The sequence below is a fragment of the Euprymna scolopes genome, chromosome 4 (genome assembly GCF_053919585.1).
Source record: "Euprymna scolopes isolate OS-2025 chromosome 4, ASM5391958v1, whole genome shotgun sequence".
Classification (NCBI taxonomy): domain Eukaryota; kingdom Metazoa; phylum Mollusca; class Cephalopoda; order Sepiida; family Sepiolidae; genus Euprymna; species Euprymna scolopes.
In genome coordinates this window covers 151,356,500-151,374,610 of record NC_136485.1, presented here as the reverse complement: position 1 = coordinate 151,374,610, position 18,111 = coordinate 151,356,500, and the positions used below count along the sequence as shown (strand labels likewise).

Genomic DNA, 18,111 nt, shown 5'->3' with positions numbered 1-18,111 from the left:
AACGATTTAAGTTGTATAAAAGGTAATAAAAATATTATTTTCTTTATGGATTATCCTTCAAAATAAACGATTTAAGTTGTATAAAAGGTAATAAAAATATTATTTCCTTTATGAATGATCCTTCCAAAATAAACGATTTAAGTTGTATAAAAGGTAATAAAAATATTATTTTCTTTATGGATTATCCTTCCAAAATAAACGATTTAAGTTGTATAAAAGCTAATAAAAATATTATTTCCTTTATGAATGATCCTTCCAAAATAAACGATTTAAGTTGTATAAAAGGTAATAAAAATATTATTTCCTTTATGAATGATCCTTCCAAAATAAACGATTTAAATTGTATAAAAGGTAATAAAAATATTATTTCCTTTATGAATGATCCTTCCAAAATAAACGATTTAAGTTGTATAAAAGGTAATAAAAATATTATTTTCTTTATGGATTATCCTTCAAAATAAACGATTTAAGTTGTATAAAAGGTTAATAGAAATATTTTTTTTGTTTAAACAGTAATGGAATTAATTGAATTTTACGAGTTCAGTATGTTTCAATTTTTAAACTTTAAAAGTCTATCAACATTTTTCTATTTATTCTATTTTCACGATATTTTCAGGGTAAATTTGAAGTTTTATGGTCTTTTCAATAAACCGAATATAATATTTTAAATAAACGTTTTTTTTTTATTTACGCCCCTCTCCATTCTGAAATGTTTATTAAAATGTAAATGATTAATTTACTCACCAAATTTTATATATCACAAATTGAAGATAAAAGATCAATAAATAATATATTCAAATTTAAAACAAAAAAAAGAAGCGTTTTATAGAAATTTACCTGTAAATCCGAAGTTTAAAACCTTTTTTTTCTTAATCACGGGTTTGAATTACATTTTTCGAGTTGTTATAAGTTTGGAGAGACAGGAAGTCGAATTATTCAATATTTTCCTGAAGTTTCTGACACACCTAGTATAGCAGTATTTTCGCCTTTTTCTGGCTTGATATTTGAATAGGAGAGAATGATATGCTATAGATAAAATCTTGAAAAGGAAGGAGTTTATTTAATAATAGCAGCGGTCGGAATTATGGTAGGTTGCTTTGTGGCTGGACCTATTGGACACTGCTGAGCCATAGACTGCAGTCAGTAACTGGGTTGAGAGCAGGGAGAAGGAGTGGCGATTTATGACAAGTATTTTAAAATTTCTAAACTTCTTTTAAACGCAAGTATGTTAATTAAATGTTTTTTTAAAATTAATATGTAGATTTTTAGCAATTTGTTATAATGACTATATGTTTTATTTATATGTGCCTGTCGATTCATATGTCCAGAATATAAGGGTTAAAGTTGCTTTCATTTAAGCCTAAGGCAATACCACTTTGTAGGGAATGGACTTGTTTCGGTTACTAAATGCCTCATCATTTTTTGTAAAAGAAAATGTATAAAGCTAGAATTTAATCTATGTGTCAGTTTTAATTTTCGTCGTGTAGTGATTGTGTGTGCTAGATTGTGACAATGTTTAATTATTTCTAGTATCCAATTATATAGACTTGCGACGGCTAGTCATATTTATTTATCATAAAGAGCAAAAAATATCGTTTGACGACTCTACGTTGTTGTTTTTCTATTAAGTCATGTATATTCTCTGGTTGTCCGGTGTTGTCCAGGTGTTTGGACATGTGTGAAAAAAAAACATAGTAGTAGTAGGACGGCAAATTCGAACCCGTGACGCAAAGGCTGAACAGAAAGTGAAGGTGTTGTGAGGGTATTGGTTGAGCAAAAATAAATAAATAAATAAAACAAAAAACAAAAACAAAAAGAAAATGGAAAATTGCGAGCGCAAAAATGTGGTAGTAGGCAGGCAGTGTAGAATCCGTATTGCAAAGGAGCAAAAGAAACTGCGGGGGAAAAAAGAAAACGTAACGCGTTAGCTGTTGAGGCCATCGCCAAACCGAAGTGACGAAGGCTTAAATTTAGGCTAGACAATCGAAAAGTGGCGATGACTTTCGAAAATATCGGCGAAAAAAAGCGGTCTCTCCCTATAGAAACGTGCACAGTTGAGGGTGAAGAAATGAATGTTTTTGGTAAATTTTTCGATATGTGTCGTCCCGAATGGTTCGAGGTTAAAATCGCTACCGATGTCGTGGAAATCCGTCGCCTCTCTCGAAGGGTTTGCGAGACATATAAATATGCATACATACATACATACATACATACATATATACATACACACATACATACAGACAGACAGACATTTAAAGTGGCAGGCGAGATTTATATTAAAGATAATATTTTTATTCATACAATCAGTTCCAGCTATATATTTGTAGTTGTGCTTCATTTCTAGCAAAGGCGCAGTATTGATGCAAACATTAAAATTCTCCTACAATTTTTAAGCGTATTTATTTCATATCTCATATCTGATGTGATCCCTTACCTGAATGAAACACAAATACCTTGGAAAATTGAGTACTCTAGCCACCTCTGATCGGGAGCTGCTCAGAAGAACTTCGTCTGACTTGACAAGATATGGAAACTCGACTACAGAATTTGAAGGGCAATGTCCTGGGCTCCTACCTGCCAGCACTTTGTCGCAGAAAATACGTTGTAAGTCCGTCTGTAACCAATGCACGTCAAACTTCCGCCGAGTAAAAAACGCTCTAAGGAACGCCATTTACTTTCTATATGGCTTAAAACTAAAACAAGCATTTTCACATGAGTTCAATATGGAACACAATACCACAGAGATAGAACACAATACCACAGAGATAGAACAGAATACCACAGAGATAGAACAGAATACCACAGAGATAGAACACAATACCACAGAGATAGAACACCATACCACAGAGATAGAACACCATACCACAGAGATAGAACACCATACCACAGAGATAGAACACAATACCACAGAGATAGAACACCATACCACAGAGATAGAACACCATACCACAGAGATAGAACACCATACCACAGAGATAGAACACAATACCACAGAGATAGAACACAATACCACAGAGATAGAACACCATACCACAGAGATAGAACACCATACCACAGAGATAGAACACAATACCACAGAGATAGAACACAATACCACAGAGATAGAACACAATACCACAGAGATAGAACACAATACCACAGAGATAGAACACCATGCCACAGAGATAGAACACAATACCACAGAGATAGAACACAATACAACAGAGATAGAACACCATACCACAGAGATAGAACACAATACCACAGAGCTGTTTCCGTACCGACAATAACAGTGTCATTTTCAACCGACATAAATCCAGTTCTCTCCAAACTTATCCTCAAGTGGTATCTGGGTCTTGATAAGTGGCGATGTCTATGTAAAAAAAGTCTAACGTTAACAAATTATTTATGATCCCTACTCTAAATAAAACATCAATCTAATTCTCGCAAGCAGCGATCGTCACATTTATAAACCCTCATTTTTGAGTGGCCTCCAGGTCTTCATAAGCGCTGACTTTATGATATAAAACTAATTTAAAACTTATTGTGATGATTTTATATTTAAATTAAAGTATTATGAGTGACATAAGACTAGGATCATTTCTGACGAACGAATGCGCATACGCACATTCTTCAAGTAATTTTCAATTGTGTATTAATGGTAGACAGGAGTTGGCTAAACGTTAGGCGACCATATAACACCTTTTAAAGACATTAAATACGTTAAATTAAACAGGAAATATCCAACGTATTCACATAAAAAATATATGTAAATAACGAAAACCCCAAAATAATAAAAAATAACGAAAATCTAAAAAAAAAGAGAATAAAAAATAAAAATGATAAACGCAAAGTAGAAATTTATAAGAAAACGATAGATGGTATCAGCGGTAAACTTTTCAAACAACAAATAATGTATTATTATTATTATTATTATTATTATTATTATTATTATTATTATTATTATTATTATTCCCTATCACAGACGGTTACATTTCCGACATGTTTCTCAGACCAACAGGACAACTAAATACATTTGGAGCCAAAACTGCAACGCGAAAGTTTTGATAAAATAAACAGGTGTTTATTTTAAAAGAAATATATTTCGGAGTAAGACTCCTTTATCAATCTTTTTTTCCTCTTCTTCCTCGACATGATACCGTGGAAGATAGTTCGATGAAGAGTCCACGTGATGTTGTTTTCCGGGGTTTTTATGAAGCCGGATAGGTGACGCGTGGTCGCGCATTTTGAAAATCTGGGTAGTTATTTTTGTGTATATCCGTTAGAAGCGTTAAATGAAATTTGAAGAATAAAACATGCATAAAAACATTTGAAGTCAAACAAATAATCTAGAAATATGAAATAATAAACAATTGTAAATCATTCAGAAAATTTATTTAATTTCACTATGAAACGAAAACTATGTATGACGTTGTAAATAAATTCAAAATTTTCGATACATTTAATACATTAGACTCTAATATCCAATTATTATAGTCAGGCGTAATAAAATTTTTAAAAGAAATATTTAAATAGAAAATATCGTTAAGATTTTGTTGATATTTTTTGTGTGTGTTAGACATGAGCTTAGAAGTTCATTCATATCCATGCTTCAGAGCGATTATTAAATTTGTGGAATAAGTGTATGCCCAAAATATATTGTACTATTCGATTTTGTTCAGTATACCATTAAAACGAGCGACATTTGGTGTATCAGGAATAATTCTGCTCCAACGTCACCATAATTGTCAATGCAATATTTCCACCCTCTACTGATGACCCGGATGTAATATTCCGGGGCGAAAATTTCCACTCACATCTTTGTTGTTTCTCTGAAATCGATTAATCCATATCCTAACCGTGCAGACATTAGCTGAATCAGTTTCGAAAAAGTTCAAACGACGCCAATTAATATTGATCCAGTTTTTTCTACCTTACATGACGTGGAATTCCTGTCATGATTTATCCTTATCTACAACGGAGGGATTGAATACATAGATTCAGACATTATAACAATGCAATTAAAATTTCCCATGAACCATTCGATTAGATAAAATAATGGGAGCCGTTACATTTAAAACAACTTTTTAAATATCTATCTCTCTTTCTCTCTCTCTCTCTCTCTCTCTCTCTCTCTCTATGTATATATATATATATATATATATATATATATATATATATATATATATATATATATGAAATATTTTACTACACAACCACAATGAAAAAAAACAGTCGATCCTCGGTTAAACTTTTTACCCCTTTTGATTAATGATATAACGATGATATCTTCAGTAATTCAAGTAAACCGTTGTAGGAATCAATATATTGAATATTTATGTGTCTGGTTCATTTTAAAACAGCAAAACGACAATCAAAATCTAAAAAAATAGCAATTAATTTAATCGTTGAAGAATATAATCTTGAGGAATTTCTTCTCATGTATGACGAAATAATGCACGAAATTCAAACTTTGCCGATAGCTTCTTCTTGGTTTGAGACGGTTCATGTCTAATATGCCGCAATGATTTTCAGTTGGGTTCGTATCCGGAGACTAACTTGGGCAATGAAGTTTATTTATATCATTTTAGCTCAACCAATACTGTGTTACCCTAGCAGAGTGACAAGGGGCATCATCACCCATAAATAGAAAGTTAACTTGATTAATTTACCATTAAGCATACTAGCCTGGGTGCCCGGCGTTGCCCGGGTGTTTGGAGGTGCGTGTTGAGAATAAAAATTGTTTGTATGAAGGCAGGATCGAACCCGTACCGCGAAGGAGGAAATGAACGACTAAGAAACGTGACGTTTTTGCTGTTACGACTACCGCCAAACTGGATGTAACATAGGTTTAAATTAAGGCTAGAAAATCGAAAAAAAGGGGAACTTTCGAAAATATCGGTGTAAAAAGCGACCCCTCCCTGTAGAAAAGTGCCCAGTTGAGGGTGAAGAAATTAATGTTTTTAGACGGTTTTTCGGTATTTGTCGTCAAAAGGCTCGTGCTGAGAACCGTTACTGATCTTGTGGAAATCCGCCGACTCTGTCGAAAGTTTTAGTCAGATATGCAAACATACATACCTACATTTGTATATTGGTAGCTCAAATAATCGACCCAAATCGATTAAAAAGCTATCGCTGAATACCCTTTATGTAAAATTTAAAATGTTTAGACCAGAAATTGTCTGAGCAATTTGGTAGAGACCGCAGAGGTACATATTTTTTTTAACTTTGACCCCTATTTTGACCCCTGAGTACTTATTGTTTTGGGCTCAAATTGAATTATTAAGTTAGATCAATGTCCAAGGAACCTATATCTAAAATTTTAATTGTTTATACCAAAGATTTGCGGAGGAGTTTGGTAGAGTTCTCAAAGGTAAAATCGTTGAACTTTGCCCCCTTAACAGCCAAATTTCTGGATGCAAATGAATTACAAATGCTTTCCCACATCTCAATACCCTGTATATCAAATTTCGAGTCTGTAGACTTTAACTTGACAGCGATGTTGTGTATGAAAATGTACACATACATACACACATAGGCTTACACATACATTTTCACTTTTATAGATATGTAGATTGGTAGAAACCATTCATATGATATTGCAACATATTAAGCAAAACTGATGTGTCCTTCGGTCTCCACTAGACCTGAACGAGCATTATCCTTAATCGCATACCATGCCATGACCGAGTAACCCCCATGCTTCAGCGTTGGTAGCCGTTTTTTTAATAAAACTATTACTGAGGGAACATCCATGCCCATCTGTTCTAGTCAGGAAATAATGCAAATAACTAGTCATCAGAGAAAAAGACATTGCCCCAAAGGTCATGGATCTAACCACCACAATACGAACCCAATTATTTCTGCGCTTGATATTGGAAGGATGAGTCAGAGTTTCCCTTCTCGTAACTCTACCGTGGTAACCCAGTTAGTAAATATATCTAACAACTGTTTTAGGATTGACACCCGCTTATGTTGCACCGAGCATCCTCTCCAACTTTTATTTTCATATGACGCAAGGTTCATTAAGATCCGTGACGACCTGGATTAGGTGTTGTGGACTTTTTGTCCTCTCTTATGAATAGAACAATCACATTATTAAAAATAGAAAAGGTTAGTGAAAGATGTCCTGCTATGTTGCGTTGACGAAGCCCAGTTAAATGTTTCTTCACAATTCCTTCTCGCACCAATTCTGATAATTCTGATGCTGCTTTGGTCCGTGGCATGGCTCAATGTTGTTAGGTGCAAGTTTCATGAGATACTCCAAGTAATTTAAGCAAAACCCTTTTCCGTATATATCAACGAGCATATCATAATATTGAGAAAAATATTAGCCTAAGTGTCTATCTTTTCCGTCATATATATATATATATATATATATATATATATATATATATATATATATATATATATATATATATATATATATATATATATATTCAAAAGTATGGAAATAATATTCCAGCTCGATGTAAAGTTGAAAATTAAACATACCAAAAGACGAAATTACAAAATTTAAAAAGAGGAAGGACAACTTATCTTGCTTTTGGTAACATTTCTATAGGTGTGTGGCTAAGATACATAAACTCTGCCTTTATAAAGGTTTTACGATTCGCAAGTGGACTTACTTTTTATAGGTAGTAGTGCTTATTAGGTTTTTAGATGAAAGTACAGAATTGTTAATTAGGTCCACACGCATTCTATGTAAAGAATGGGGTATTGAATAAACAAAAAATATTTATTACTTCTTTCAACATTGGTTGAAACCTAGAAGAGTCTTACATTTTAAAAAAATAAGGTAAATGCCATAGTCAAAATCTATACTGTTGGGAGGAAGTTTGCATGGCATATTGATTTTTTCCTAGTGTTTGTGCTCCGTACAGTTCAATATGAAAGTGAATGCTTAATAGTACAAGAGTAAACCATCTTGCTTTTGGTAACATCTTTTTGGGGAGAAGTAGATAAAATCCTTTAACTTTATCGTTTTAAGGGGTTTATGATTTTTGATTTAGCTTCATTTTTACCAGTAGTCGTGTTCCCTAAATTTTTAGATAGAATTATTGAATGTGTAAATAGGCCCCCGCCGGTCGTAGGTTCTGGGTACGTTTTAACTAATATCGTAATTAGTTATGCATATTTCTTGCCTCGGCAACAGATAAAATTTTTACATTAAATGGGTTATTCATGTGGAATGTATCATGCGACACGAAACGATGAGAACTTTTGTTCGGAACAAGTGATAATCGATTTAATATAGAACGTTATTTGCCTCATAGCACAGGATTACAATAGATTCAACATAATATCAGAGGGACTACTACTCTTTGTCAGTTAAAAATGAATATTTCTAATGTATAGCACATAAAACCACTAATGCATTGGTTTCAGCCTTTTCAAATAGTGGTTCGTCAACATTACATATTTCCATTTCGCGTGTTCGTTAGATGATTTGGAAAATTTATCTCGTACGTGACGCCTCTCCTCTAATACTATTTTATGAAATTGGAAAAAAAAACAATTTCACGTCTTCGGAACCTTGACACTATCTATGCTGAAGTAATATTTACTTTTCCATTAATAAACTATGGTACATAAGCAGGTTCAGAAAATAACCAGACATGTATGACGTCGTGGAATCTATGACAAGCATTGTAGATTCTAATAAAATAACAGTGTACTTGTTTTTATTAATTAGGTCAGGAATGCATTAAAGAAGATGGCAGGTATCAGAAATGGTAACAAATGCAAGTTCTGTCACACAGAAGTGGAAAGTATGAGTCATCTGATATAAAGTTGCCATGTTATTTTGGAGGGCGGCTACTACACAGTGAGGAATGATGGAATATGTAAGTACTTTCATTAGGCTATCTGTAAAAATTAAACATCTAGTGTAGCAGCAAGCCCTAGAAACATAAACCTTAAATAACAGTTGAAAATTACTTGTATACAATACATTACGACCAAGTAATCCCTACAACCACCTACCTTGAAACCTGACATAGTTATATGGAATATTTCAGAAATAGTGGTAACCTTGGTTGTAGAGAGTGTCCTGGAAGATGGAGGTCTGAACAAAGCTGAAAGAGAGAAACAGAACAGATATCAAAGTCTCATGTGTGATATGAAAATAAACTGGAATCTTAGAGATATATTAATCATACCAGTTATTATAGGTGCCACAGGACTTATGAAGAAGAACCTGAAGTCCTACCTAACGAATATTCCCGATGACCCAAGTGCAAGAGAAATCCTGACAATTGCACTGAAGAGAACAGCGAGGATACTAGAAAGAGCTCTGTCTTGGTTCTAATACAAAACAGAGAAATTTTGACGGCTGGTATGGCTGCCCCATACCCAGTGTTACAATCTAAAAAAAACATCAAAATAAAAAAGAGGCATGCAACCATATATATATATATATATATATATATATATATATATATATATATGGAGGTGGGAGGTGTTTGTGTGTGTGAGGGTATACTATGTTTTGTGTGTATGGTATGTTTCTTTAAACACGAATGTGCTAAATAGTTTTACATGTTTCTTTCATCTGTAAATATATGTTTGAAAAATGTTAAAGAATGCTGTGTGTGATTAGCCGCAATATAAAAAAAAATGTCGGTTCCTGGTATGCCTCATACACTCTTAGCAAGACCATTAATTGCAATAAAGTTGGAACCACACACGGGAAATAAAAAGAAAAAAACTCAACAAAACACCGAAAATTATCCTTCAAGCAATTTCATAAAAAATAATAACGAAAAAGCATGCGATGATTTACTAAACCTCACGAAAATGTGTCAAATATAATAATGAATCACTCCATCTTTAGCATGAACTCGATTTCAACTCTTCAAAATCGGGTCTGCAGCCAATTATCTGTTATTCTTCGCTTGCCCCTTCTACTAATACTATCTTTCTTTCTTTCGCATTTATCTCCAGCAGAATCGTGTCGCCGTTTTCTTCATCTCTGTATTAGCTTTTCGTTCTCTTCGCTTTTCATAATTCTATTTGAAGGCATATTTTCATTTCATTACCTTTTTTCCCCGGCTTTTTTGTGCTTTTTTTCAGTAATGTGCCTGCTTCTTCTTCTTCTTCTTTTACTTTTTCTGTTACGTCTTCTTCTTTTTTTGATATTGCCTCCATGTTTTCATTAGCATAAATATATTGTTACTTGCATGGGTGCCCGGCGTTGTCCGGGTATTTGGAGCAAAAAAAAAAGTGGTAAATTTTTGTAATTTTGACCCCTATTTTTACCGTTTAAAATTTATTGTTTTGGGCTCAAATTCAGTTATTAAGTGAGATCCATGTCCAATGGACCTATATCTAAGATTTCAAGTGTGTAAGCCGAAAATGGTCGGGGGAATTTGGGAGAGTAATCAAAGGTTAAATCGTTGAACTTTGACCCCTTAATCGCCAAATTTCTGGCCGAAAACCGAGTACATCGATTTTCCCAAATCTCAATACCCTGTGTATCAAACCTCGATTCTGTAGACTAAGAATTGACAGAGTTATTGCGTAGGAGAATGTACACACAGGCTCACAGATACACAGACACACAGACAGACAGACACTTTCACTTTTATAGATAGATAGATTATTCTTATTATTATTTTTATTGTTATTATGATTATTATTATTATTATTATGAATATTATGATTATTATTATTATTATTATTATTATGAATATTATGATGATTATTATTATTATTATTATTATTATTATTATTATTTTCGCATTATCTTTTTAATGATGTTTATTTTTTACGCTATTAGTCTATTTATTATATCTCTTTTTTCTTCTCTCGTTTATATTCTAATATGTTTTTCTTCTTTTAATTCATTATCTTCTGTGTGTTATTCTCTATTTTCTCACACCACCATTCGGTTTCTCATTTTTCCATCTCATTTTTTTATTATTCTATTCTATTAACATATACTTCTTTTTAATATAATCTTCTTCATCGCCTTATATGCCTGTATCGGCATGAATTCAGTTATTCGCCTGTTCTTTATCTTGATATTTTTAAATTTTTCTTATTTTTCTTCTTCTTGTTTTACTGTTATTCTAAATCTCTTTCAATTCCATTTTTATGTTCGTATTCTTTATCTTTTTTTATTCTTATTCTATCTATACTTTTTATCCTTTTCAGTCATGTTAGATTTCTTCGTTCGACTCTCTTTCTTTTTCTTCTTTTTTATCTTTTTTATTGTTTTTCTTCCTTTATATGCTCATTATTTTTACTTTATATTTTGTCGGTATTTCATTTCTGAATATCTTTTTCTTTTTTCCCTACATCGTTTTTTTTTCTAACTTTCCTTCCCATCTTTGTTCTTTTTCTCCATGTTTTATATTTTTGTATGAATTAATTATTCTTTTTCTGATTTAAATTTCTCTACTATTTTTCCTTTCCTTTTTCTCCATTAAATTATTTTTTCTTAAATATACGATTTTTATATATTCAAATTATATATATATATATATATATATATATATATATATATATATATATATATATATATACTTTTCTTCGTCAATCTCGTCTGTGTCCTGGCTCAATAACTGAACAGACGATCTGGTGAATCCTATCTTGTTCGGCTTAAAGTTATAACCATAACATGGTGTCTGCCATATCCTATTAAAAACGAGGAGAGGCGAGGTAAAACAGAGCGGCATTCATTTACTGAATAAAATGGTCTGTGTGCAAGTAAGCAGATGGCTTCTCCGGACTTTGGTTTCTTCTTGATGGATCAGTTCTGAAGAACAGCGATGTGAGAGTGTCTGGGGAAATTGGCAAACCGTCCTTGTTAGGCCCGTATCTTGTTCTTGTTATCTTGACTGGTATGTCTGTTATTTTGTTTAGCTTTAACATTTTCCCAATCTTCAATTGTCTATTTGCATCGCATCCCAGATGAACTGGAAGAGGCTCCAGCGAGCAGATTCCAATTCTCCCTTGTGAGATGAAGGAGATCGCCTTGTGTGCGGATTGAATCTAAGTAGCAATATGTCTAAGTATATATATATATATATATATATATATATATATATATATATATATATATACTTAGACATATTGCTATTTAGATTCATATATATATATATATATTCATAGTCACATTTGATATAAGATTGTTCGTTTTAGATTAGATTCTGACAAAATGAAACACCTCGTATGTTTTGACCACAGGAGATTAGACGTGTTTCGGTAAAGTGTATATCGGGGCACGATATCACACACACACACACACACACACACACACACACACACACACACACATATATATATATATATAAATATATAGTCTTTGAAGTTTTTAACCTTTAAAACTATACAAAACTATTTTTTATCATTCGTTAGAGAACCGTCTAGTCAATCACTGCATCAACTCGCTCTCGAATTTACTATAGTAACAATACATTATTTTTCAAGGGATCATCAGTTGTTTACCATGAAACACTGTTTCGGGGATTTAAAACAAAACAGTATATTACATCATTGCTCCACAGCAGTGTTGATCAAACACCACCACCCTTAATCTTAGGAAGAAGACATGTTACACACATTTGACCCAATTTCCTATTCTTAATTGCTGTTACTAACCGTTTCATGCTAAAAAAATGATATAAGTAATTTTTCGAAATAAAATAAAATAATAATAATAATAATAATAATAAAATATTGTTATAAATTTTAAACAGTTTCGTGCATACAATCGATACGAGTATTAAATCATTGATACAGTTCGGTTTCTATTATATTATCATAAAAACGGACTGTGTTTTTCAAGAGTTAAACCACAACGCCTTAGTTTAGAATGAAGTCGAGTCATCTGCTCCAGATTTCCTAAAAGAACACATTTCATATGTTTGTATAGTTCTCTGTTGTTAATCGTTATTCCTTTAACAGTACTTGGCGTTTTCTAAGATATCGCGATGATTACAATGCCGAAAATTTGGTGGCATGTGTTCAAGTAGTGGCTTGTGTCGTTAACACCATTTGTTACACATTTGATTAGATTATACATTTTAAAACTCTTTATTTTAAATTTAATGCCGTCCTTAGCGGTTAGCGGAACATACTTTTCTGAGAATTTCCCTCTACAGCGTCTTGTAGAGAGAATATGTTTGGTAAAATATCTTAAAATAAATACTGTCTCTTTTTATTTGTATCGTGCAAAGTTGTATTTGCAGTTCTTTCCTTTAAATCTATATTATTGCTTGACCCGTAATCAATCTCAATATAGAGTATCTCTGGATTAAGGACATGCACACATTTAACGATGCTTTTAAAATTATTAATATGGGCAGTAGCCAACCAGTTAATAATCATTTGAAGTTGTTTAAAATTATGTGAAGATTTACTTCTACCGTGTAGAATGAATAACTATGTTCTTACATCTGCCACTTTTCTCCAGAATATAGACATCTTGCGTTCTTACTTCTCGAAATTTACAGCATTTGCTTACATTAAACATTGTGCGAAGTTACTTTTTATTGCACCGAAACCTCGTGTGAGGGTTCTTTATAAAAGCTTTCATGATGTAGTTTCGTGCTTTTCTAATATGCCTAGAGTGATGCCATGTATTCCAGATGAGTATGCGGTGTTTCTTCTGCGTAACTATTGTCCTTTACGTGATGAAAACCTATGTCAGTCTTTTTTATAGCATAGCTATCTTTCCACAATTTCGTAGATCAACAATTTTTTCTTTGTGCTAGTATCGTTAATGGAAACGTCTTTATTTTTAGCTTGGGGGGGGGGCTGGGATTTCCGTTTACGAAGCAATATGTTTTCGTTTTGAAAGGTGACGCTCTTTGAAATGTGTTTATGCTTTTCTGACATCATTTCTTACGTCCTTTATGATTTATTCCAAGCTTCTGTCGTCCAAAACTTTGATCATTCAAGGGCAATATTCTGATTTCTATGCTAGTCGAATTCATAATTTTCTTTATTAAACTGGGCTTCATTTGATCTTGATGAAATATACCATCACATATTTAGTCTTAGGCTGTGTAGATACCCAATGAATGTAATTGATTTCATCGCCGTCACATATTAGTCTGTGCGTGCTAGCCCCATAACCTGTGAAATTAGATATGATTAATTGCATATGGTGGTCAAAATTAGTAAGCATGTTCTCATCAAGTGGAAAACAGATTTTAACATGTTGATTTAAAAGAAGGTAATCACCAAAAATAATTAATAAGGGAGCCCCAATTAAAGAGACTTTACTCAGCATGGCAGAGTTTACTTTCAGAAGAATTAAGGTAACATCGTATTTCGTATAAATTATTGATTGGAAAAATATTACAACTAAATGACAATATATATATATATATATATATATATATATATATATATATTTCCGACAAGTGTCTAAGCACTTGAAATTTTAGATATACGTTCCTTGGACATGGATCTAACTTAATAAATTGATTTGCGCCCAAAACAATAAATTTTATGGGGTTATAATAGGGGTATAAGTTAAAAAAATTGATCTCTGCGGTTTCTTCCAAATTACTCAGACAATTTCTGGTCTAAATATTTTAAATTTTACATAAAGGGTATTCAGAGATAGGGCAAGATTTTTCTGCAGTTTAGGTCGAACATTTTTAGTTACCAATATATAAATGTGTGTGTATGGTTGTTTGCATGTCTGCCGTAAACTTTCAATAGAGGCCACGGATTTTACCAAGATCAGTATCGTTTTTAAATTCGACTTTTCATACGACAAATATCGAAAAATTGGCTAAAAACATTAATTTCTTCCCCTTCAGCTAGCAACTTTCTACAGGGGGGGTAACTTTTTTCGCCGATATTTTTAAAAGATATCCTCTCCTTTAGATTGTCTAGTCTTAATTTTAAAAAATGTCGCTTCGTTTTGGGCGATGGTCGTAACAGCAAAAACGCTAGGTTTTACCCCGTTCTTTTACTCGTTTTGCGGTACGGGGTCGGGCCTGCATTCCTATTACCACTTTTTTTTTTGCTCACCGTACACATCCACACACCCTGGGAACGCCGGGCACCAATGCTAGTATATATATATATATATATATATATATATATATATATATATATATATATATATATATATATATATATATATATTAAATCGGTTTTTGGGTCGAAAATTTTAGCGATAAATATATAATTCTATGTATGTATGTTTGCACGTCTGCCTAAAATTTCCACAGAGGGGAAAATTCACAAGAAAAACATTAATATATTCATCCGCAACTGGCAACTTTTCTGCAAGGAGGGGTCGCTTTTTTTCACCAATATTTTCGAAAGTAATCCCCTCTTTTTTATTGTCTATCCTTTATTTAAACCTATTTCAATTCCGATTGTGCGGTGGTCGTAACAGCAAAGACGTCGCGTTTTTTCACATTCTTTTCCTCCTTCGCGGTACGGGTTCGAACCTGCTTTCCTACTAACCCTTTTTTTTGCTCAACACACACCTCCAAACACCCGGGCAACCCCGGGCACACGTGGTATTATATATATGTGTGTGTGTGTGCATATATGTATATATATGTATATATATAGAGAGAAATATATATATATATATATATATATATATATATATAGAGAGAGAGAGAGAGAGAGAGAGAGAGAGAGAGAGAGAGAGAGGGAGCGAGAGAGAATCCAAGAAAAAAATGTCAAAGACCGATAGATTGGAATAATGAACAACGCTCAACATGAAGGTGGATTTCTCATACAAAAGTAAAACAATCGACAATACCAAAAATATAGATTAAAATTTAAGTTCACAAAGGAAATTACTCCATCAATAGTAATCTCCCATGAATGAGAATAATCACTGAGACCCTCCTCATTCTACTTCTAGGATTATTTTTACAACCTCACTTAATATTACAAGTTTCTCAACCCATTAAGCCTTGATCATAGAAACAACTACACTTACAGCTTATTCGCATCAAACGCCAATACTTGAACTAAAACCCCTTACTTCATTTCCAGTCACTCCGAATGTTGTAAGGTATTCTCTTAAAATAAATGAGATTCGCATTTTTTATAAGTTAAAGAAGCACACTCTACATATCCCGTGAAAATAAAATTAAGTTTCATATATTGTTGTAAATGATATACGTATGCAAAATTTCTCATGTAAAATTAATTAGTTCAGTCTCGGAAGAGAAAAGCTTCCCCCTGTAGAGGCAGTTGCGCGTGGCATTGTGAGGAAAGCGTTGACCAATCTCCAACCACATCCAGAATGACGGGAAACAATGCCGAGATAAGCGGAGAGCACCTACGGCAGCTGGGAGTCGCAAATACTTACCCATTTCATCCTGACTAGGTGCAATGTTGCTTAATTCGGTGATCCAGCGGAAACCAATATGTCAACGTGGTTATGCTATATATATATATATATATATATATATATATATATATATATATATATATATATATATATATATTGTGGCAACTTTATACGTTCGAAATCTCGACGACTATGGATGATAATTTTACAAATGAAAGTTCGTTGGAAAAGTAATGACCTGAAATGTGTGGTGAACTATGTGATATTTGCCTTTATGTTCGCCCAATGTTGCTTAAACAAGGGGAGATATATTTTGTATATTAATCTATTATACCACTATCACCTGTTTGTTTAAATCTATGTATGTATGCTTGCAAGTCTCGCAAAAATTGTGGACAGAAGCGACAGATTTTCACGAAGTCGTTATCATTTGAAATTCACCCTTCGGACGACAAATACCGAACAATTGGCCAAAAACATTAATTCTTTCACCCCCAACTAGGCAATTTTTATAAAGGGAGAGGCTCGCCCTTTTTGTTGATATTTCCGAAAGTCATCACCTTATTTCGATTGTATAGCCCTAATTTAAACCTACCTGACCTTCAGTTGTGTGATGGGGTCAACAGAAAAGATGTCACTATTTTTACGTTTTATTCCCCTTCGCGTTACGGGTTTGAATCTGCCTGTTATTTACAGCTTTTTTTTTTTGCACTCATAATTTTCCTTCTTTTTTTTTTGTTGCTCAACCAACGCTCTCAGACACACACCCTTTATCCTATCCGCCTTTACGTCACGGGTCCGAGCCGGCACCCAAGCTAGTCTATAATATAAGAGAAAAGATATGTTCAAATGTATGTTTGTATGTCTACCTAAAGCTTTCGACTAATGCGACAGATTTTCGCAAGATCGATATCCTATTGATGCTCGTTCTTTCCGACGAGAAATATCGAAATATTGGCTTAGAACATACATTTCTTTCCCCTTAACTGGACACTCTATTACAGGGAGCGGTAGCAAAAAATCGTTTCCTCATGACAATTTAGCCAAACCCGCATGCGCAAAAACGTTTTTTTTCTTAAATTAGTTAAAATATTAAAAAAAAATACTTCGCTCCTGCGATGATAGATAAAGTTTTTTTCGCATATTTTTCTCACTTCTGCTACTATACACTTTTCATGAAACTATATTCCCCTTTTCAACCTGTCCCGTCTATATGCAAATCTAAAGTCCGCATGCCCCTCATCAGGGAAATGCTGTTCGCAGATGATGCCGCGTTAGCGTCCCATTCTGAGGAAGCCCTCCAACAATTTATTGAACGCCTCGCCCATGCTTGCAACGATTTTGATCAGACAATAAGCGTCAAGAAAACAAATGTCATGGCTCAAGATGTCAGCATCGCCCTCTTGATACCCGTTGGCGATCACACACTGGAGATGGTGAACAACTTCACCTATCTAAGCTCCATTATTTTGAAAAACCTTTCACTGGACGCTGAGCTAAACACCCGCATTGGGAAAACAGCAACAGCTATGGCCCACCTGACAAAGAGAGTGTGCAGTAATAACATGCTGACCATAAACAGATGAGGATATATCAAGCCGGTGTCCTCAGCATATTACTCTACTGAAGTGAGACATGGCCCCTCTACAAGAATCAAGAGCGCAGACTAAATACCTTCCCTCTGCGCAATCTAAGAAAGATCTTAGGCATTACACGGCAGGACCGCGTTCCGAACAAATACGTTCTTCCAAGCATGTTTTCCCTCCTCTCCCAGAGAGGTCTGCGCTGGCTGGGGCAAGTCTTTTGCATGCAGGATGACCGCATCGCCAAAGACATCCTGTATGCCA

General features: G+C 33.5%; 1 protein-coding gene across 1 annotated transcript; it reads left to right on the top strand.

Moving 5' to 3' along the window:
* The first annotated feature begins 17,496 nt into the window (after positions 1-17,496).
* On the top strand, positions 17,497-17,850 carry LOC145272337 (uncharacterized). The gene has a single exon (XM_080127033.1). The coding sequence runs from the start codon at positions 17,497-17,499 to the stop codon at positions 17,848-17,850; it is 354 nt and encodes a 117-aa protein (XP_079983159.1).
* Positions 17,851-18,111: the final 261 nt, after the last annotated feature.

Bases quoted from the DNA above. Each gene is read 5' to 3' on its own strand.
- LOC145272337 (XM_080127033.1), top strand. From the start codon at position 17,497: ATGCCCCTCATCAGGGAAATGCTGTTCGCAGATGATGCCGCGTTAGCG.